This window comes from Oenanthe melanoleuca, chromosome 2, assembly GCF_029582105.1.
Source record: "Oenanthe melanoleuca isolate GR-GAL-2019-014 chromosome 2, OMel1.0, whole genome shotgun sequence".
NCBI classification, from domain to species: Eukaryota; Metazoa; Chordata; class Aves; order Passeriformes; family Muscicapidae; genus Oenanthe; species Oenanthe melanoleuca.
In genome coordinates, this window is record NC_079335.1 from 116,057,942 (window position 1) to 116,080,593 (window position 22,652).

The 22,652-nt window shown below is 40.2% G+C and overlaps 1 protein-coding gene across 2 annotated transcripts in view; it reads left to right on the forward strand.

Moving 5' to 3' along the window:
• The first annotated feature begins 19,521 nt into the window (after nt 1-19,521).
• Nucleotides 19,522-22,652, forward strand: part of SKAP2 (src kinase associated phosphoprotein 2) — a 118,814-nt gene continuing 115,683 nt past the window's right edge. Inside the window, exon 1 of one of the 2 annotated variants that reach the window (XM_056484641.1) lies at nt 19,522-19,820. In XM_056484641.1, the coding sequence (XP_056340616.1) occupies nt 19,772-19,820 (49 nt within the window). In that variant the 5' untranslated portion in view covers nt 19,522-19,771. The remainder of the gene's footprint in view (nt 19,821-22,652) is intronic. The other variant, XM_056484642.1, reaches the window with a different exon arrangement.

Sequence of the window (22,652 nt, forward strand, 5' to 3'; positions counted from 1 at the left end):
AATAAAAACCAATGAAAGAGGACAAACAAGAAGAGGAAACTTAAGCAAAAAAGGAATAGTAGCAGTTAGCAATATGTAGATTTGGCAGAGTAAAAGCAGGATCTAGTAATGCCTGTAGTGAAAATACTGGAAGGAAGAGTAGGATAGCACTACTCAGATGGAAGTTATGGAAGTAATTCACAACCCTCTGGCTTCTACTTCATCATGGAAGAGTATTTCAAGTGTGCAGTAACTGCTTGAGGGCTTTATTTTTAATGGAAATCTTATGCCACTGGAAAGAGAATTGGAAGACTGACAAATTTTTGACAGGCTGAGCAGTTGGGTCATCTTGTAGGACTTGATGGATAAAGAGCTTGGAAAGATGAATAGTTCCTCTCAGGCTCATCAAATATCTAAAGGTAGACAGGTAGATATTTAGTGGGGTTCTAATCCTTGGACTTAGGGTTTTGGCAAAACAAAACAACTTGTCCTGGTAGAGACAGCATGCTTAAAGCTAACAAGATGGTCTATTTTCTATAAAATGTCTGCTTGAACATTGTTACCTGGAAAATTTGTGTGTCACTTTCCTCTTAGGACCCCCACTGAACTCAAATGTTAATGATGTGGAATAAACATTTCATGACCACAACTTAAGTTAGGCCCAGTGCTATCAGGTAGGACTGCAGCCCAATTAATATCTTTATATAAAAAATTCCACAGGGTGAATAATTTACCTTTAGTCCTCTTAAATTTGTTATGGTTCTATATTTGTCACAATATTAGATATCAGGCCCAGGTGCAGACCTCTGGAACATTTTTATTTGACTTTTTTTTTTTTTTCCCCACCTCCTTTCTTTCTACTAAGACTAAAGAGGTAGCTCATGTACAAAACAGGAAACCATAAGACACAGAGCCAGCTAAAGCTTCTCTTTGCCAGTGTGATGTTCCAGACCTTCTGATACTCTGTAGGACAGTTTATAATGCAAACAACTGTTACTTAGAAATATATGTTTGGGAAAAATAGAAATTAGGTAGGAGATATGAAGGGAGAGAAAGGGTGTAAGTTAACATTTCATGTTATTCAAAAATTCAACCCCAAGTAAAATGATGTAGACATCACTTAAGCCTCAGATGAAAGATCTACTGTAGAAATCATCTCTTCATGACATCTTATTTCCCATCCCCAAAGTCTTAGGAAAGAGCAATGCAGCACCTCTGTTGAATTTATCACAAACGGGCACTACTCTGTGCTGCAGAAGGGAGCTGGCACCAATTTTTCTCAGGTATCCAGCTCCAGAGAGTGACAAGAGGCCAAATGGAGGCAGAGAAGGCCCTGATCCATGCATTTCCATGGCTCTTGAGGCACCCACAGCCAGTGGGAGGGTGCAGGGAGGCTGATGGGCTGTGCTGGGTTGAGCTGCATGGCAGTCCTGCCTGCTGGGCACAGATTGAGCCAAGAGAGAATTGCATATCCCCTGCTCTGCACCCTGTCTCTACTGTGTCCAAATACTTGGGCAAGCAGCAAACATGGCTTAGAGCAGACTTTCCACTCCAGGGCAAATTTGGAAGCTGTTCTGTTCTGCAGTCAATCCTTACTGGGATTAGGAGCTTTATCACTATCTTCTCTGTAACTGTGACAGGGAGATTCCACTATGGCCCTTTTATCATCCATATACAACAGAGAAGATTTGAGTTCTGGCACCTGCCTTTATTGCAGTCAGTAAAAATAAGTATTGCTTAACTATTTTATCAGAATTTTATTTTATTTTCCACTATGACTTACACAGTAAAACTTTATTGTAACATATTGCAACTAAAGGTATATAGCTCTCCTATCAACAGCTGTATTCTGATTTGTAGTCCAATAAACTTTCTTGCTGCAGATTTCATGTGTACAGTTGTGTTGAGGTGTAATATATCACCATAGCATTTTTAAACTCAGAGCAATAATGTATTCAATTAGGCTGGAAATAAAACATCTAGTTTTCCTTACAATAAATCTTTTACTAAAACCTCTACATCACATGTTCAACAAGGAAATAATACATGTCATTCAGACTAAGGGTTATTGTAGACTGCTGAGGGAAACATGCAGTTATGGAGGTTTCATCAGTCCTGAGAAATCCTGCAACAAGGTAAGTGTACAAATTAGAAAAGGGTGTAATATGTTACTAATGACACCTCTTGGGATATTCTTTGAGCCCATATTTACTGTTATGAGCAGTAGCCTCATTTAAGCTGCAGGAGTTGAAAAGTAATAGAAAAGTTGAGTGAAAAACACCTCTGAGCTCATTAGATGTGGCTGTAATTCAAACTCAGAAAGTATTTCTTTTCTTCTCTGTCATTCTTCATATTACTGGAAATATAGTGCTTGAGCTCCTAATAAAAGCATTGTACATGATCACATATCTACAGTCCCTGTAAAACACGTTTACACCTCGACATCTGTAGCAGTGCCACAGCCTGAGCAGCACCCTAATTCACCCCAGATGTCTCTTTAAAGGAAATACTGTAGTAGGGCTACTGTTCATAATATTTTCTGAGCATTGCCTTTATTACTTTGAAAGACTTTGATTTTTCAAGTGTCACAGACATTCGCAGTCAGTTTTTTGGTTTTTTTTTTTTTTTTTTTTTCCTGTGGAGGAAAAAGCTATATCACATGTTTAAATGTGAATAAAGATTTTGGTAATATTCACCCCTGGAAATGTCAGCTGGTGAATACAGATCTATCCCTATCCATCAGCTGTGTTATATAACAAGGATTTCATTATGTGCAGTCTCTGTGCAGCAGAGCACACGCACTCGCGCCAGTACTGCATCGGATGTTGCTTTGAGCGCTCTCAGAGAGTGGCGTGCCAGAGCTCCTTACCCACACTTCAAGCAGCATTTTGCCTGCTCAGAAGCATGCCAGATGGTCTGCAGTGTTTGGTGATGCTCACTTCACAGCCAGGACTGTGGTGAATGAGACTCCATAAGGATGGGTCCCCAAACAGCCCCCTCCCTCCCTTTTGGATAGAGTGGTGCTGATGAGGGGCTCAACAGCCATCTCAGCACTGCTGTGAGGAGGGAACAAACCAAACTGAACTGTAGGGATCCACAGTACCAGAAGCACATAGCAGAGCCAAACCCCCAGGTTCAGATTTCTACAGATATGCAAGTTTCCCTGGTCAAAATTATACCCATACAATTTCTGATCCATGCTATCTGTACTTACCTGAGTCCATAAGGAACATGATCAAACTCTAGCCACCACAAAATCACACTATGTTTGAGGTTGGGAGGAACCTCTGGAGATGATCTCATCCAAACCCTCCTGCTCAGAGCAATGTCAGTTGGGGCAGCTTGCTAATTGAACAGTCAATATTGTAATTATCTTCAGAGATGGAAGTTCTGTGACCTCTCTGGGTAAACTTGTTCTAGTGTTTGATCATCCTCATACTTCTTGAAGCTGAAGAATCCTTCCTTTCAGCCTCTCCTTGAGCATCAGATGCTCTTTTCCTTTAATTATCTTTGTGGTCTTTTTCTGAACTTGCTCCAGTGTGCTAAATTCAATTGTGTATAGGGGAGCCCAGAACTGGAAACAGTACTTCAGGTGTGGTATCATCAGTTCTGAGTAGAGGAAAAGAATTACCTTCCTCAACCTGCTGGTTATCATCTTCCTAACCAGTCCAGGATGCTGTTAGCCTTCACTGGCACACTGCTGGCTCATGTTCAGCATGGTGTGCACAGGGACTGTGAAGTCCTTTACCACCAAGCTGCTTCCTGGATGGTTGCCCCCAGCCTGCATCTTGTGCATGGAATTATTCCTCTTCAGCTGCAGAACTTTGCAATGCCCCTTGTTGAAGTGCAGGAGTTTGCAGTTCCTCTTCGGCTAGATCCCAAGGGTGTGGATGCTGCTGAGTCTGGTGGTGTGTGGGCTCAGTTTAGTGGGACATTTATTGGCAAAGGTGCACTGTTTTTAGCAATATCACCCCTGACTTTGGAGCTATTTAATTGGTGGAGATGCTGAAATGCTGGACATGCAGCTGGTAGGGACCACAGCTAATACTCCAAGCTCATGTGAAGGCTCCAAGCCCTTCATCCTGGGCCCTAAGCCTCAGTACCAATACACTGGTACATTGGGCTGCAGTGTTTAAAGATGTGAAAGTGCTAAATAAATATGGTCACACCTGTTGTGTACATACAATCACAACTGAGTGACTTGAAGACCAGAATGAACGTTCTAATTTCTTGTTTGTCCTTTCCTCCTCCCTGCCCCAATTCAATATGACATTAAGAAAAGATTCAGCCCTGAACACCAATTCAATGCTACATTAGGAAAGGATCCAATCCTGAACACCTCTTGAAGAAAAATCACACTGATGTAAATTTGCTATCAGGTAAGGAAACAATAATATTTCTTCCTTTTGATTCCTTTCTTGTATAGTCTGTTTAGCTCCTGAGCCCTCCAAAATGTATATGAGGATATTCCACAGTAATGGAAGTGGTCACAAGCAAGATCAATATATACATAAAATCAGTCATCACTTAAATATGAAAGCTGTGATCTCTTTGGGACAAAGAAAACGGAAACGTACAATATGTGTTTAAAGCATGTAGCATATTTTTTAATAATTCCAGCCACATTTTCAACTCTCTCTTCTCAAAAAACCCAGTTAGGCAGCTATCCAGGGCACTTGTAAAAGCACTGCACTGGATGACTTACTGAACAGTTTAAATTTTGTGGTAAAAAATTCAAATCATTCTTCACAGTCCATTTTTTAAGTTGAAGAAAACACATACATGAAAAAGAGATTTAATTTCCCATTAAGGTATCCCAAATTTAATCCTCTCTGAGTGGATAAAACAGAGGCCAAAATATGAAAATTACTCTTATTTTTTTCTTTTGTACTTACCATGTAAATATTTTTTTAAGTGAGGTAAGGGTCATGTTTTGAATTTCATGAAATACATTCCAGTGGGGGGAAGACAGGGAGAAGAAACAATTAGGGAGAGAGGTTGAGCTGACAGTGCAGTTTCTTTGCAGTGACAACCACATGTATTCATAAATATTTTACAAGTGCAGCCTTCAGACTAGCAAATTTAACTGCCACATTAATGCAGATTGCAAGTTTATAAGCTGGACATTTGTGTGTCCAGTATTCTGTCCATGGTGACAAAAAAAGTTTATATTTTGAAGGCTTTTCTCCTGCAGAGTCATTTCCAGATGTAAGGCTCGTCTTATACTGCAGCTGTTCTTCTTGCATAACACTACAATGCATTAATTATTAAGTCCATTGAAAGATGTCACAAATATACTGCTTATGACATATTCTGTGCTGTCCACAAATGGAGCAGAATCTTTTCATGTCCAAGAACACCACAGAGTGGTCTCAGGAGCTCTGCAGAAAAAGTTGTATGCTTTTTGCATTTTATTATTAGTGCTACAGAGGTTCTAAAATGAAACTGATGAAAATAAATGTTGTAATCAGAACCAATTATGAACAAAATTATTGTAGCTGACATTCAGAAATGTCATCAGTATCACAAATACTGCTACTCAGCATTTAGACTGTTTCCCATAAGTCAGTGTTAAAATTAGTGGTCACTTGAAGAGCTTAAGTATCGTTCAGCAAATGGTGTGGATCTTTCCAGTTCTTTGGATAAAGCAGGGAAAGAATGAAAAATGATGCCCTAAAAGGAAGATGACATTGTTAAAGGGCAGGCTAGAAGCAAAAAAACTTGGTCTGGAAATGCACAAAGAGAAGAAGCCAGCTAAACTGGACTTCATGAGGGCAGATACCATGATCAACCTAGCGAGTAGAGGCATTTTGTATTGAGTGTCTCCACCTAACTTCTGGATTCTGACATTAAAATGACAGACATAAAGAAAGGTCAAGGTGAAAGCAATACAAAGTAAGAAAGAACTTTCTTCTGGAAATTTCTAACCTGTTGTGAAACCTGATTTGCCGTAATCCTGTACTGAAACTTATTTTAATCTTTCACAAGAATGATACTCTTGGCTGCAAAACCAGACCCACCCCACTAGCTGTCATGTCAAGGGAGCATTAAGCCCATGTCAAAGGATGAGGTTTGATCCAGCTTGTCTTCCCTACAGCTGATGGCAGTTCTGCAGAGCTTTTGATGAAAACTAAATCTTCTCATCTCTGGCATACTCCTCACGAAAAGACAGCAACAAACACTTCAAGCACAGAAGGTATGCACTACATGCGTTTTCCTCTACAAGCCAAGGTGAATTTATCCCTGTGGACAAATGCTTCAAAAAACCTGTCTGCCAATAGAATTGATGTCTGGCTCCTTGACTGTTTTCTGCCAGAGTCCAATCCTTTCGATATGCACCAATCTGATTAATCCTTCAGCGGGTAGCAAGGTGGTGCCTATTAGAAGAAACTATACTTGGAATGAAATGAGCTGCATACTAAAAAAAAAAATAATTTTCTATTTTACCCTTTGCATGCACACATCTGAATAGTTTGCAGGCAATTACAATCAAATCCACTTTGGATTATCTCTTCTAGACAACTTTGATCTGAAGAATAAGACCCTGTAAACTGCAGATCCTATTTATTTTTTATTATTTCTAACAAAGGGAATGAGACCAGTCAAGTGTTTGTTACAGTAACTCATGAAAACTGCTTTAAAACTGATTGAATCAATTTTCCTCTATCTTGTTACTTCTGACCTGAGCAATTTTTAAGACTTCAAGCCAAGTAAGTGCAATCTATGACTGACATTATATCCATACATCTCCTTTTCCTTTCCAGGAGTTCTACTGTACATCCCAGAGGGCTAAGACTTCCAAGCAAGAGATGAGCCACATGGGAGGGTATTATGTGCTGGAACATGAAATTTAACTGTTCTCTGTAATAATTCCCAAGATACTCCACTTTCTCACACCATTTCCATACTGCATACATAAGTGGCAATTGTTTATCTTCTAGGTGTAGCAACAAAGTATTGCTTAATTTATTTATCATCTAGTGTCTTACAAGTCAATGGGAAAAAGACACAAGGAGGCTATGAACCTTCCTCTAGGTTTTCCATTTACACATAGGTATGTCAAATATTCCTGAAATGGGAATTGTCTAAGAAAAATTATTTGTTCAAGAAATAAGATGGCCAAACCCAGATAACTTATTCTAATGCACCTCATCATCTTACATGCATAAACATTCAAAATGGAAACTTCTCAGTTATCCCAGCAAGGAAAAATTCATTCTGTTACTGAAATGAATATGATAATATTGCATCTGTATTACCATCAGCCTACTTTTCAGAGAAGGTCTTATTTCTCTCAGATGTTCTAGGAGGTAGGAAGAAAGGTTAGTTGTACTTATACTGGGACCAACCTTGCCCTGCTACAACTCTTAATTTTTTTCTCAAACCTCTTTGAAAACCTTTCTGGCTTTGATTTATTTTTCATCCCAGTCCCAGATAGATACAGGCAATAAGCAATATGCCCTCTGCTTGCTCCTTTCCAATCTCGTATGCACAGTTATTAATCTTCATAATGTTTCTCAGACAGGTCTTTGTTCCCTAATGACTCCAGGCACACCTTTGGGCATATTAGTAGGCAAAACCCCTGGTGTTTTTCAGGACAGATTTCCCATAGTTTAGTTTATGAACCAAGTTCTGAATGTTTACTTAGGCACTCATTCAAATTTAGACTGAGATTTTCAAAAGTAGCAAGCAGTAGCTGCCATCAGTGTTGTGTGGGCTGAGACTTTTTCCAAAGTATTTTCAGCACTTAAGAGCCTAACTTTTGATGTAAATCAATGTCACCAAAGTTGCCTAATCCCATTTTTAAAGTGAACCTTTGCTGTGGCAATAGTTTAAACCTAAATTGTGGAGTGGGTCAATGTATACATCCTTTCAAAAATACTACAGAAATTGCAAGGAATTTAGATTACATGCCATGTTGCCAATCTTCAGAGTTCTAACACTTTTGTTTCAGAAAAATAATTAAAAGGAAAATATACTTTATATATTGTAGCATCAGCCTACCAAATGTGCATTACCCCCCAAGTCACAAAATTTACAATAAGATGTGATGTTAAAAACCATGTATCAGTAGAAAAAACTCAGTATTATTCCTTAGTCCTACTGTTTAGAACTAAGGAATGAATTAGATAAATTTGTGAAAGTCTTAACCTCTTCAAGATTCAACCTTTCTTTCACCATGTTTTGTCTAAACATTATTTATTGGAATAATTTATTAACAAAGTAATATTTGGAAATTTATAATTTTCAGGCTAACTGCCTTCACTCTCATTGTTGTCAGTATTGTAATGCCCTCAATTGAAACAGCTGCTCCATGGACTTTATTTTAGAATTGATTAACTTTTTGCCTTCCCATTTCCAGAGGTGGAATAACACTACACCTATTACTTCTCAGAGTTTATCTTACTGCTAAAGGAACTTACATTGAAAAGGTCTTTCTCTTGTGAGCTGGGACACACTCAGCTTTGCAGGATAGGCCAAGCCAGACTACATCTGTCTCAACAAAAGATACTGCACCAATTAATTTCCTATTAATTTTTAGCTATTACCCATACATTTTTGAATTATTAGTTACACTGTCATGTTCATTCCCTCCATCCTTTATTGCTCAATAGTATTCTGCCTTCCAGTTTGTAAGGGAGAGGATTTACTCATGAAGAAGGCTTGTATATGGAACAACAATATGAGCAATTTCTTGGGATGCAGTTTTTGTTGTACTGACTGAAATGCCAAGCCTCCTACTGCCTCAATACTTTTTAGCAGTTCACTTTATTAGGCCCCACCTGTGAAGTGAAAAGGAATATGATTATTGAAGAAAGCTTGCTTTTACTTGACAGGTTTCAAGTACCAGATCTAATTATCATGCCATAAACTGACAATTTCAAAGGATAATGTTCTGATAAACACTGTGTTGAAGCCAACACATTAAACGCATTTTCTCATTATGCCAATTGGAATGGAAACAATATTTTCCTTGCCATGGGCACATTAGAACGTGGTCAGGCAGAAGTTGTAACAAAAACACGTAATATTTTTATTATAATTAAGGAGAATATGTTCAGCTTCAAACATGGAACTGGACATCAACTCCTGCAGGCAGCTACTATCTATAGCAGGTAATTTTAACTGAGCCATCCAAGAATATGGTGCTTTTGGTGCTATGCTTTTATTCGTGTATGTCTAAGTATGTACCCAATACTGTCTTGCAAACCTTTTGGTTTAGACCTCACTAGAAATGAGCAAATGTTTCTCAGATACTTAAATTATTTAAGAGTTCATGGACATATGAAGATGAATAGGAGAGGAGGTTCTATAAATTCTGTAGAGAGGCTGAAGTGTGAGTTCAAAAGTTTTAAGACCCAAGAGAATCCACACTGAAAACAGCAGGATCTTGCATATACACCAGACTGCAAAAAACCTCCCTCAGAAATCAACCACAAGACAAAAACTTCGTAGATCCAGTGCTCAATTCATTTAGAAGGAAGGCAATATATTCTGTAAAAGAACAGATCAAAGGTATACCTGTTTGCTCTTCTGTGTACTCAAAGAACCCATGTGATCTGGAGTCCCTTGCTTGACAGCTTCTCCTGTCCAGAGAGGCTGCTGGGCTGGTGGGGTTTCCCACATCCCTCAAAAGTCCCTGGTGTACTTTTGTAAGCAATACCCAGATATTTCTTACAGTGAAAACAAATCATCATCTATCTCCTCAACTTTCCTCTTTGATTTAGGAGCATGCAGAGGTAAGTGTTGAGCTTGACATCACTATTTATTTTCTTTTATAGAAAACTGATAGATGCAGCTAGCAATCTGTGTGATAAAAGTACTATGCCTACCAGTATCCCCACCCTTTTTAGATAAATATATGGCATGAAATGTGACAAAAGTGTAAAGATCAGATTCTCCCACAGTCCTGCCTTCAGATAAGCCATCTACATAGTCCTTTACTTCTCTAGTGTCACAAAACCAAAAGAAAACTAAATATGGGGGAGACAGAGACTGAGAGAAAAAGGACAATCTTTTGAGTAATACAGCCTTCAGATCTGTGTTCATGAAGTCACAACACAGGAGATTAACAAATCTTGCTGCAGCCTTCCTGAGGTACAGGTGATATAGTCTGAATCTTCTCTAAGCTGCTACTGTTACTGAATCTTAAAAAAAAAAAAAAAGTTAATGGACTACAGGTCAACAGGGTTTCTTCCATTTGATTTCTGCTCTGCAAATGACCTGATTTTGCTGAAAAAGGAGTGAAGAAACTGTCCACAGGGGTTTTCACCTAGAGTGTTTGCTGTAATGCAGGACAGTGCTGGGAAGCATTGATGTGTTGCATTTATTCAAGACTGTGATACTATTCTACTACTGCTGTATCTTTGACTCTCACCACATTCACATCACTATTGGACTCATCTCTTAATGCATCTCTGAGAAAGAATATACATATCTGTGCATTGGTGCTATTAATATATAACTTACAAAGATACCTTGTTTAATCATATTGCTGGCCAGCAACGATGCGTTGCATAATTTTGGCACAGCATCAATACCTCTTTAACCACACTGCTCTCACATGTGTCAATTTTTATATTCAGAGCCATGTCCCATCAGGACAAGAATGTGAAAATTAATTCAGATGACATGCGGTTGGTATGGTGCAAATAAACAGCGTTCTGACATATCTCAAAGGTATTTGCATGACTGCAAGGTGCAGGTGTTTCCAAGAATCTCTGGCATGGCTTATGACTGACAGAGTATTTAGCTTCAGGCTTCCAGGCCAAAATACATTCCAAACACTATGGAAAGAAAAGAGACATACCAGCTCATATAATAATTTCTAAATATTACTGTATCAGATGGTGATGACTTTCTGAAGAAGCTACAGATAAGTAGGGGCGGAGAAAGAAAAATCCCAAGAGAAGGCAACTGTATATATGGATATGCACTGGCAATCTCAAATACATGAGACATTCAAATCATTTGGATTAGGTTTCTGCACTAAGTTGGCAATGCTTTGAGATATACAATTCTTTTCCTGTTGCTTGCAGTTGCCATGAATTTACTGGAAGCACTGACTCATGCCTAATTAGTGGTGCCTTGGGTTATTTTTATAGTGTTTTTATGTGTTTATAGCATCTGCTATTTGTAAGGCATGTTATTATTCTTCAGAAGATTTCATTGGCATCTGGTACAATGCTTTTTACATAAAGTATTGAAACATGAAAATTATATATTTTTAATATCTTTTTATGATTTAATTCCAAGCAGACAAATGTGTGGTTGATAAGCTTTCTTCATGTAAGTCAGTTAATCAAGTAATGGATTGGTTATTAGCTAATACATGGAGTTGGCTCCACACCTAAACTCCTCAGAGATAATGAAATTATACCTATCAGAATGATTGCACAGCTCTTTTTATCTGCATAACAGCACTGTTCTGTCTGTAAGGAGAGCAGGAAAGTGTTAAAATTTTAAATCCCTGGCAAACCTCGGAGGAAAACATCTTTGCTCGCAGTGTTTGTTCACCACATGGTGCACGTTTCAGAAGGTGCTAAATCAGCAAAACTGCTGAATTTGAAATATCAGAAACATTCATCTGCCTCTGAATTCAGTTATGCTACATGTAAAGATCCTGAATAGAATCTGATAGTACAACTGCAATGTGGAATTGCATATTAAACATACCTAACCTGTCATTAAAAACCTCTAATTACAGTCATCAGAAGAGTCCCTGTGCTGCTACTTGTCATGCTATATCTATACCTCATTTTAATGGGAGAAGATAGTATTTCTGATTATGTCGCTTAATGTACAATATATGAAAGTTATGGGCCTGAACCTGTTCCCATGGAGGTCAATGGCAATTTTGCCATTGTCTTCAATTAGAAGAGGATGCCATTTTACAACACAAGTGTTTCATTTGCATTAATTAATTTACTTAGCAGGTAATGAAAACTTGAAAAAACAGCCCTCTGGCTCATGAGTTTGGCATCATATTTAATATTTTCATTAGGAATAATTGTATGATAAACCTTTAAGCAGAAAAGGGCAAGAGAGATCAGTGTATTTGGCAAAATCAAGCAGCTGATTGGGAAGCCCAGAGACTGCCTTCCATGCCCTGGCCTCGTTTTCTTTTATTTGTCAGTGACTAGGTCTAGCATATTGAATCTTTAACGCTTAGCAGTGTTAGATTAAGGCACAACAGTTTCATACTTTATGGATGAATATGACTTATACATCATGGAGACATTTGCTCAGCAGACACTACAGAACTGGTAGCTGGTTTTCGGGTCAGTAGCCTCAATGGGAACAGCAAAGATAGATGGGAGGCTGAGGTGCTTCTTCACATCATGGTTTAAGCCAGGAGATACCCACCTGGGAAGATCCATGCAGATGTCAGTGAAGGCAAAGACAATCCTGTGGAAGCAGACTTATGTAAGTGCTTTGATTTCTTAAATTAAATGTAAACCAGATCAGTCTTCATCTAACTTTTTTAGCTTTTAAGCTGCTAACAGCATCTATAATGTTAGCATCAGGCTCATGCCTGGGAAAGATAAGAAGCTGCAAAAACAGTGATGGAGACAATTCTGCCAAGTGAGAAGGACTGCACAGTGCCAGCTGCTGGGGATACAGGGTAGCCCCCAAATGCACACTCTGGGACTGCAGACATATCAGGACTCTATACATAAAATTTCTCACAGAAAGGACAGAAATTAAATGATCTTCCAGTGAGCCAGTGACAGCTGAAGGATTACAGCGGCCTGCTGGAGTGGTGGTATGGCCCAGCAGTGGATGTACTTGTTCAGGATTTCTGTGATCTGATCTCCACATGCTGCCACATACTTCCCCTGTCTAGAAGACAGAAGTCTGGCAAAGCCACTTCTCCTTCTGGGCACTGTTTCTATAGCCTGGGGGTAATAACTCCTCTTTACCTCCTGAGGTTTCTGTTTTGGTTGGGTTTGTAAGGTGCTTAGTTACCCAAGTGTTGGAAGCTATAAAACATCAAGATCAATTGAAAACCTGTCAGTCAGAACTTGAAAACCCATCAGTCTCCGTATTCAGAGCTTTTTATTAAATTAAGAAGTAAAAAAACATGAGACAATATTGGCTTGAAGTCTGCTTGTCCTCTTTAGCATATTGCTGTGATTGTCCTGGAATACTTTTAGCCATGCACACTGTACTTTATGGACATTGTATAGAAATACTTGCTGAGAAAAGCTATTTTATTAATTGGGTATTCTCACTGTAAGTCATGTGATATCCCAGAAAACACTTTATAAATAAAGCATATTTGCATCAGGAGTTTTTCAAGGTTCTCTATTTTACAAAATAATAGTTCACAGCGTAAACTAAATCCATCGAGGTGAAGCTTATCAGGTGAGCACTTATATAAAATGAAATCAAATGCAATTTCTAGTGGAGACAACAAATGCTTCTTATTTGGCATGATATTTTACATATCTATGTATCACTTTAAAGAAGGTAATTAATGATGTTCATCTTGTAGAGAAAATGAATTTGCATGGCAAGAAATAAGCCTATATACCTGCCTCACTTGGACCAGTCCTTTCTGTATGAAGCCTGAAGATTTTCATCTATGTTTCCCAGAAACAATGGTGAATTCAGACAATTAAAAAGATTTAATTTTATATTTTATGATATTTTTCAGATGTGTTTCTCATTGTGGCAATCACAAGAGTTGGGAAAAAAAAAAAAAAGGCCAGGAGTTCTGCAAAGAAAAACACATTAGCACATTAAGACAAAAATTCATTTGAGCTGTTTTAAAAAGACAGAGAGCTAATGCCTATGCATATGAAGCAACATTTAGCTCTTCTTATTAGTTAGACAACAATCTGTCACATATTCATTTTTTAGGCTGATGGAAGCACTCTTCTAAACTGCACTCCGACTTTTTAAAAATAAAAATAACACAGCGGCTTCTTTTTTAACCGTTAGCTTACCACTTCACCAATTTAGTTGAAGGCTTGGTGTACCTCTGAGAAATGCCACTTGTTTAGAAAGTTCTTTGTCTTTATTTAAGTCTTTATTAAAGACTGGCAGTTTAGAGGCTGTGAACCTGTCTTCTATAGCACAAATTTTATTTGGATTTTATTCTGATTCAGTTCCACTTTAAAACTGACTGTTTTATTTTCCCTTTGAAATGTAGCATTACACAGAAAAGCTTTGCAACTCTTGAAACCTCATTTCTCCCCCCTGCCCCCTCTTTTGTTACTGTTCCTTCTACAATATACAGAAGAGGGAAATTTTAAAAGGGGATTGCCCTGATACTCAAAAAACACAGACAGGCATGCTGAAGCTGCCTGTGCCTCAAGGCTTCTGCTAATTATTGTCAAAGTAAAAATTTTTGCTTGATTAAACAAGGACACCTGTCCACCTATTGATTTTTCCCTAAAATCTGATTGCTGTATCAGTTTTCAGACACTATTTTCTTAAAATTTTCTTGAAAATCAGCTGCTGGATGAAGGATGGAGAGTCAGGCTAATGACACCAGTGCAGAAAAGGAGTCAGTGGCTACCTATTCTGTTTGGCTAGCAGGGTGGTCAACGACCAGAAGTTTTCTGACAGACCAAAAGACAGTGCAATCCCTCCAAACTGGCCACAACAAAATGCTGCTCCTTTCTCAGTGATGGAGGAAGAGGCATGGAGAAGAAAAATCAGGGCAATGGCTCAGATGATGATGAGTGCCTTATGGCACAGGAGAACTGACCAGATAGAACCCATTCCATTGCAAAAGGAAAAAGGATATAGGCTCCTTGTACAGAAATGCAAGGAAAAATACTCTTCATTAGCTCCATTACCTATGGTATAATCTGTTTAAAATAGGAATCAATGCACTATACCATAGTATATAAGAGGCAAAAAGAACTAGAAATAACACTAAATTTAGATTAGAGGTTCTATAGTTCCTCATTATTTCATCTACCTCTCAAAGAGTGATGAGGTTTAGATGTTACTTCTGGAGAAGATGATGTTTTAGCATGCTTACTCACTGCAGTGTTATTAAGAATCTTCATGGTTCCAAAATATTCATTAGCTATCAAGATTGTATAGGAAGGAGGTTAAGAAAAGTTTACATAAGATCTAATTACTAACTCCAGTCAAACAGAGCTTCCCTCCCCACTTCCTAAAACCACACTCATCTGCAGAAAGACCCATCAGGACATCTCTATATATCTTGAAGAGGAGAAACAGGGAGAGGAAGAGTTTTCACTTCTTCAGCATTTCAGATATTGGAGAAGAAAGGGTGAGATAGAAACAAGAACAAATGGATTTAGTATGAGCTGAAATCTCACAACTTTTATTTATCTGGTTGTCTCCAGACTTCATTGGCACTATTTGCATGATAAGCGGCAGCAATCCTCTTCTGTAACACTTGGGGAGTTATCTTTGGCTTGCTTTCATAGATTTTTATGAGAAAAAATGTTGACTGAAATCTCATACCTGTGCCAAAACTAACTTTCAGGATGTTCCATTTGAATCAACCCATCTGGAAAATCACCTCAAAACAGGATTTTATTGAAACTCTGAAGCCTTTATCTGATAGGAGCTTTCTTAATAATTTTTTTTGAAATAAGACACTGAACTTGATGAGACACAGCATTTTTTTGTCTAATAAAATAATAACGTACAATCCTATACAATCTAATGGATGCTCAGGTAAAAAAAAAAACCGTATGCAAAAATATTTCCCATGACATGTAATGCTTAGAAAACATAACTCAAAATCATATTAATTACCCTGTAGTTTCGATAACAGAAACACCAATCTTTCTTTGCAGAGGTAATTCTTAGGCAAAATTAGGCATTGCTGGAAAATAGTCAAGTACAAAAATGAAAAGTTATGCTCTTGTTGCTCCGTATTTGGAAAGCTAAAGATTTCAGCATCAAACCCAATAGCTCTGAAAGATAAATGGATAGTTATGGTATGGCATATAGGAAATTATCTAGTGGACAATTCTTATAATTTTCCAGTTCAGCACCTTTCTGTGGTTGTACAGCTGGGAAAACGTGGAGATGGAAGGGAATGACTTGTGTTTCTTGAGATGTGTTTTTAAAGCTGGGAGTTGGGAATTACTGAGGTCTTAAAATAATAACAGGTAACATTGAGAGCAAGACAGTACCGACCTGGAAAGTACTCCATAAATGGTAGATTACCTTTATGAGACAAAGTATATCAGTTTTATAACTGATTAGTTTTAGAACACTAAACAGTGACACAAAGCCTCCAAAGTGCAGAAATAAAAGGTCACTGTAGCAATTTTTCAGCATACAAACTAATGAAGAAACACACACCTGGTGTTCAAAATTTTTAGTCTTGCTGAGTACATTTTAGTTCCATTTGTGATCATCCCATAAACTGAAGAGTGTGTTCAGTTCTTGTTTGAGCTAGGCTAAATTCTAAATGCACGGCCATGTTTCCACATTCTAACATAGTACAGTCAATGCAACCCAACTGTGCAAACAATGCTTGAATGCCTCAAGGTTTTTGTTTCTGTATAAAATGCCTGTAAGAGGACAGCAAAATAGGAAGCTTTCATGGAGATGGATTCTGAATAGAAGAAGATACACAAAATCATGAGTTGCTACATGAAGTATTAGCACTTCTTTATGCTTCAAAGTTAACGTGTAAACATATTCTCAAAGCAACTCTTGTGATGTCCTGAATGCAACTCATTATTTCTGTGAGGAAATAATTTAAACTTGAATAGTAGCAGCAAATCCTAAGAAAACATTAATGATGCTTTGCCAGAGGAAAAAGGGTTTGAATCTGCTTTTCCACTGTTAGAGGCATCTCTGCTATTCTTCAGTGCAGCAACCACAGTCAAGAGGCATACAGGGGTGCCATGTTTAGAGCACTGTCATTCAATAAGATAATTTCCTGATTTTTTTTTAAACACAGTTTTTATGCATATAAAGAAAGCAATTCTGTAAAGAAAGTCAGTGCTCCTTCCATTTAACAGCTCCATGTGCATACCAGAAATCTTTGCCAACTGCTGTTCAATGTAATTAAATAATTAAAAAATATAAATATTCTGACTATTGACTAGCTGTTTTGTTTGGAGTCCAGCAAAAGAAGACAGACAGCCAACAGGGCCAACAGATGAGAACACAGAGTATCCCCAACGAGGCTGTTAATGCCTGTGTGAAATAGTGCAGGGATCAGTGCAGGGAGCATGCACTGTAATCCAATTAATTTTCTATTAAAGGATATGTACAGAACAAGCAGCAGCTGCACACAGGTCCTGTTTCATTCATTGCCTAGAATCTAAATTTTAAAAGCATGGCTGCAGAAGCCATGGAAAAATGCTGGATTTCCCAGTAAACCATATTTGTCACATTTCTTCAGGGAGGCAAGGCAGTAGTGATGCTGCTCCTGAATGGGAAATTTTATTCTTCCCACAGCTGCATTGCTGTGGGTTCTCTGCAGATCCAGGTAGGCTACTCCTCCTGAACTCCCTGTTTTCAGAGCTCTCCTCACACAGAAGGACAATAAACTTCAGTGTGTTCCCCGTTGTGTTGCTTCCCACACATCAAGAACCCTCGATCCATGGGCCTGATTAGGCAAAGTGGTGTGTCTGGTTTCGATGAGGCACAAGCTGTGGAATCCTCAGAAACCAGGCTGAAACAGCACTGAAGCCAGACTTGTTTCAGGAAGGAGTCTGTTTTGAATTATGCTTCCTATTAGTGGTAGATTTAAAAATTAGGGAACTATGAGTAAATCTGGAACTTAACAAGGCTTAAAATAGGCCTGGGTCACAAATCTTGATGACTGTGTGACGGGCTGGTCTTCACCGCAACAAGGAGGTCTTAAAAAAAAAAAAAAAAGAAAATAGAAAAAGCCAGAGTGACTGGAGTATGGGGGATGGGAAATAATAAAGGTAAGTTATTTCTTCCCATCTTATGTTCTGAAACACAGGAAAAGTTTACACAAATGGTAAACATATGGAATAAATTATCAGAGAGTGATCTCAAACAAAGACTACAACAGAGTTCAAGTGACACATTTCTGGAACAGAAATGGATAGTGCCATAAAATCAACACAAGAAAGTAGGATTATGATTAACCTGAAAAAGGGCAAGCAAATTAGACTACAAGCCATTTTCCTATTCCTTATGGCAGCTTCCCAAGACTGCACATCTGAAATGTGTAATTTAACATAAGCCCGAAGAGCCTTCCTTGCCAGCTACAGAAAAATTAATCAAACATATTCTTGTACCAGATGAGTAGTAGGTATTTATACAAATAAAGAGGCATGATCTATTTATACACATATGCACCCAGATGCCTGTGCATGTTTATTATAGTTGAATTGAAATTAGATAACTAACATAAAACCATTACACAACATTATACAGGTCAGTTAGTTCATTGCTTGAGTTTCAGCCAGGCTGGCCATAAAGTCAGGTAATAAAGCTGCAATGCTTTGAAAACACAGATGTATTTGAAATTAGTTGCTCCATGTGATTAAAAGAGATGTGAGAGGTCAGGAGAACAATATAATCTAACACCACATCTACACCGCAGACTTCAGCAGGCACAGCTACACCAAGCAGAAGTAGGAAACTGTTTAATACCTGACTGATACAGCCATACTGCCAGCTGTGCCACAAGTGTTAAATACAATTACACTGGTATAAAGCTGAAATTTCATAAATGGAACTTCTTGGTGTTTTTCCTACGCTGGTATGATATACAGATGTGCTAACATAACCACAGCTCTAACACAAACAATTCCTGCAGCAATAACATAGATACAGCCAAAACCATCCAGGGCACAGAAACACATGCTACAAGTTTACTTTGACTATTTCTACACTAAATACATTACATCACCAATGTGCTCCAAATACATACAACTAGGCATTTGCGGGAAAAACATACAAAAGCTGCCCCATGAGCAACACTCCAGCAAAGTTGGCCCTTCTAGCAGCCCAGCTGTGTTGCTTAGCAACAGCATCTCTTTTAGCGGCTGCCCACACACCTGTGCTAACACACACCAACACGAACGGGCCTCTTCTCACTGCTCCAATGATTTCCTCAAGTTCCACGGCTGGATTTTGCCAGCTGCAACCACTGGGACATTGGCAGAGGCTGGCTGGGCTCCAGTCTGCCCTCCTAAACCCTGACACTGGTAACGACAGCAAGCCGAAAGCAACAAGCAGCGCGCTCTAAAAGAACGGGGTCTGGAAGAAACTAAATCCCTGAAGCACCACCCTCCACAGCCCTCCCCGCGCCTGTGGGAGGATGAGGGGACGCCAGCCCCTGGCTTAGTGGGCGGAGCAATAAATGGATCAATCAGAGAGAGGCCTCGGGCACTCCTATCCAATAGCCGACTTTCCCTGCCCTTCGGGGCGGAAGGCGCTGAGGGAACCGGCGCTGAGGGAGCCGGCGCCGAGCGCCACGTTTGGTTCTGGCGCGGGGGCGGGCCCGCGCGCTGCCCTCACGCGGGATGGCCGCCGGCAGCGGTCACGTGGGAGGCAGCGCCCTCACGGCGGGCTATAAACACGGGGGGGAAAAGGGCATGAAGCGCATGCGCAGCGCTGAGAACGAGCCTGGGGAAGCCCCGCCCCGTGCCGCCAAACCCCGCCCCCGCGGTGAAAACTCCGCCTTCGTGGCGGGAAGCCACGCCCCGGAGATGATAAGCCCCGCCCCCCGCATCTCCCGTTCGCGCCGGGCGATCGGGGGGCGTGGCCTCCTCTTGCTCCCCGCCGGGCCGGGACCGGAGCGCTCCGAGCCGTCGAGCCCCGCCCGCCGGGTGTCCCCGGCCGCCCCCGCACCATGCCCGACGCTCCCGGCGTCCCCGAGGACGTCTGCAGCTTCTTGGCAGGTGAGGGCAGGAGGGAGGGCTTCCTTCCCGGGGGGCGGGCGCAGGGGAGACCGAGGGGGGCGGGCCGGTGGGGGGTGCTACGGGCTGGGGGAGCCGGGGCGTGCGGGGTCAGCAGCCCCTGGAGCGGCGGCCGCGGCAGCGCTCCTCGGCGGGCGCTGGGCCAGCGCTCCCAGTGCGCGGGTTCGGGGGTTCCCTCCCATCCCCCAGTTCCTCCTCCCCGGCTACTTCCTTCCCCGGTGCCCGTCCGTGGGAGCCGCAGCGCTCCGGTCGCTGCCCGCAGGGAGGGGGGAGCGGCCGGGCCCGTCCCGGCTGGGCGCCGCAGCCCCGGGAGCGGCATCTCCCCGTCCCGGGGCTCCCACGGACACGCGTGCGGGGCGTGCGACCCCCGAGCCCCCGGGGGAAGCCTCTGCCCTCGGGGTGTGCTGGCATCAGCGAAAAAAAGTAATGAACTTCCCCGGCAGACAGCTGAGGAGCGGGCGGGAGGGTTGCTGAATAGTTGGGGTGTTGTCATATCGGTCACGCACCTCTGACCTTGACTGTGCGCGCTCTCAGGATGCGGAGGAGCCTAGGAATGGGATATTTCTCACCGTTATACTGTTAGTACGGGAATTCCGAATACGGGTGGCTATCCTTTACCTTCAAGAACTCGTGTATAATTTTTTTGGGTTGTTAATTAAAATAAATTGTATACTTAAAGGTTGGCTTTTCTGCTATCTTTGTCGGAAAGTTTGCTATCCTGAAACCGTTTTAATTTCACTAGAATTCTTTTGAGAACTTCTGTTTCTGCCACAGGAACTTGTGTAGCTCTGACTTTTCAAAAAGCACAGCTAGTTTGGATGGCAATCTTCCTTCTGAGGCCAAGCACTCAATTACATGGCTGGGTACCTGCTAGAGTCTAGTGCAGCTCATCACCTTCACAGATTATTCCTTTTTTAAACACTTGGATTGTAAGAGCTAATGCTTGAAACATATTGGTCTCACCACATCTCATCTTCTGCCAACAGTCTGAAGTGTTTCCTAACTGCAGTTTCTAACTATGTTACTTGCATGTCATACCATCTGTAGTTAAAATTTGCATGGAAGACCACCAGAAGAAAAAAGGAAAACTTCTCATGATTTCGTATGATGGAATACATTAATAATAATTTAGAAAAAATAAATAGTACCCTTTGAGAGCCTTTCTAAATCTTGGTATTTTCTGTGGCATGGTCAGATGTGGAGCATATATGTTTGTTTTGGTGCTAGTTTCACTGAGTGAAGCTCATTTTGAAACTCTTTAATGTTTTAAGTGCTTTAAATTTTTTTTTTTGGGGGGGAAGGATGCAATGCAGGTGGGATCATTTGAGATTGTGATTTCTTTCTCAGTAATGGTACCTCATGTGCACACCTTGTCCTTTCTTCCTTCTCCCCATCTTTATCCAGTCTGCTGTGGAGAGACACAAAAGTTTGTATTTTGAAGTGAAACCAAGAACACCTATTTTTCCTTGAGAGGGCTGTGTATATGTACTTTGAGTCACTATGAACAACAGCCTAAGTTATATACAGGTACCTGATGTTTGTAAAGTATGTACAACTTTAGATTTTTTTTTTGGTTTCTTTCTGTGCTGTCTGTAGAACTGAAGTTAAGAAGGCAATGGAATGATTTACCAATGATCTTTAAATACTTGTTTTATTATTACTAATAGTAACTAATAGTTTGTAACTTTTGTTACCTTCAGTGTGGTTATACAATGTTAAAATTACCCTGCTTATTGTTGAAAAATAAAATACGGCATTACTTTTTACTGCTTGTGTTAAACTCACTTTTTTAAGGTTAATAGTGAAGTGCGTGAAAGTTAGAAATGAGAATAATGCAGGCTGTATGAGCAGTTCTTTCACTGATATGTGTAGGATCTCACAATCTTTTATGTAGGCATCTTCTTTTTTTGCTCAAACTATTCCTGTAGTGAAGATGTATGGTAATGGAAGACAGAAGGGAGCTCTGTAATATCTTTGCTATTCATCAAGAAACTGTTACACAATACAAAGACCACAGTTAGTAGATAGTTGTTAATTTCTGCATGCTCTTCTTCGAGGGTGCTTCTTAATGTATTATTTTAATGGCTCACAGTTATTGATCCTGCACCTCTTTGAGATGAGGGAACATTGTTTTCCCATTGGTAAAATTAGTGTAATAAACAAGATGTGATTGGGGTCGCAAAAAATAATCAATGGTGGAACAGAATTAGAATTCAAATTCACCTGCCTCCATGCTGTGCTGGTTTCTCTAGATAATAATATTAGTTGGATGTCTATGTTTGGTGGCCCTTCTTCATATCAGGTTCAATTGAGAAGGTGCAGCTAATGGGTAGCGACAAGCACTGTGTTTTAGCCTGGTGTTCATGTAGCAGAGAGGCCCTCACAGGTGCAAAATCTCATAAATACTGTGCTCTTCTTCTCTTCCTTCTTTTCCTGGCCTTTTTGCCTGTGATTTTCAACTTCTGCAGCAAGTGAAGGAGCGATCATATGGATTTCCTTATCCCTGCTTGCCCTTGATTGATGGCTGGAGTATGTCCACCCACCATGCTGAACAAGTAGGAGTCCTACTGGAAAACATACTAAGTGCTCCTGTAGTTAAACATGGCGATAATGGGAATAAACACACCAGGGGATGAATTAAAGTTGCACAGGAAATTTTCCGACTTGTGAGTGCTTTACTTTGAACCCAAACAATATTATATCTTGAACACAAAAACAAATTCTGTCACACATGCTGGCAGGGTCATTATAGTTGCATATCAGTGGCGCTGAAATGTTCCAGGCAGAAGCACAGCTTGAGCTCAGGGCTAACTG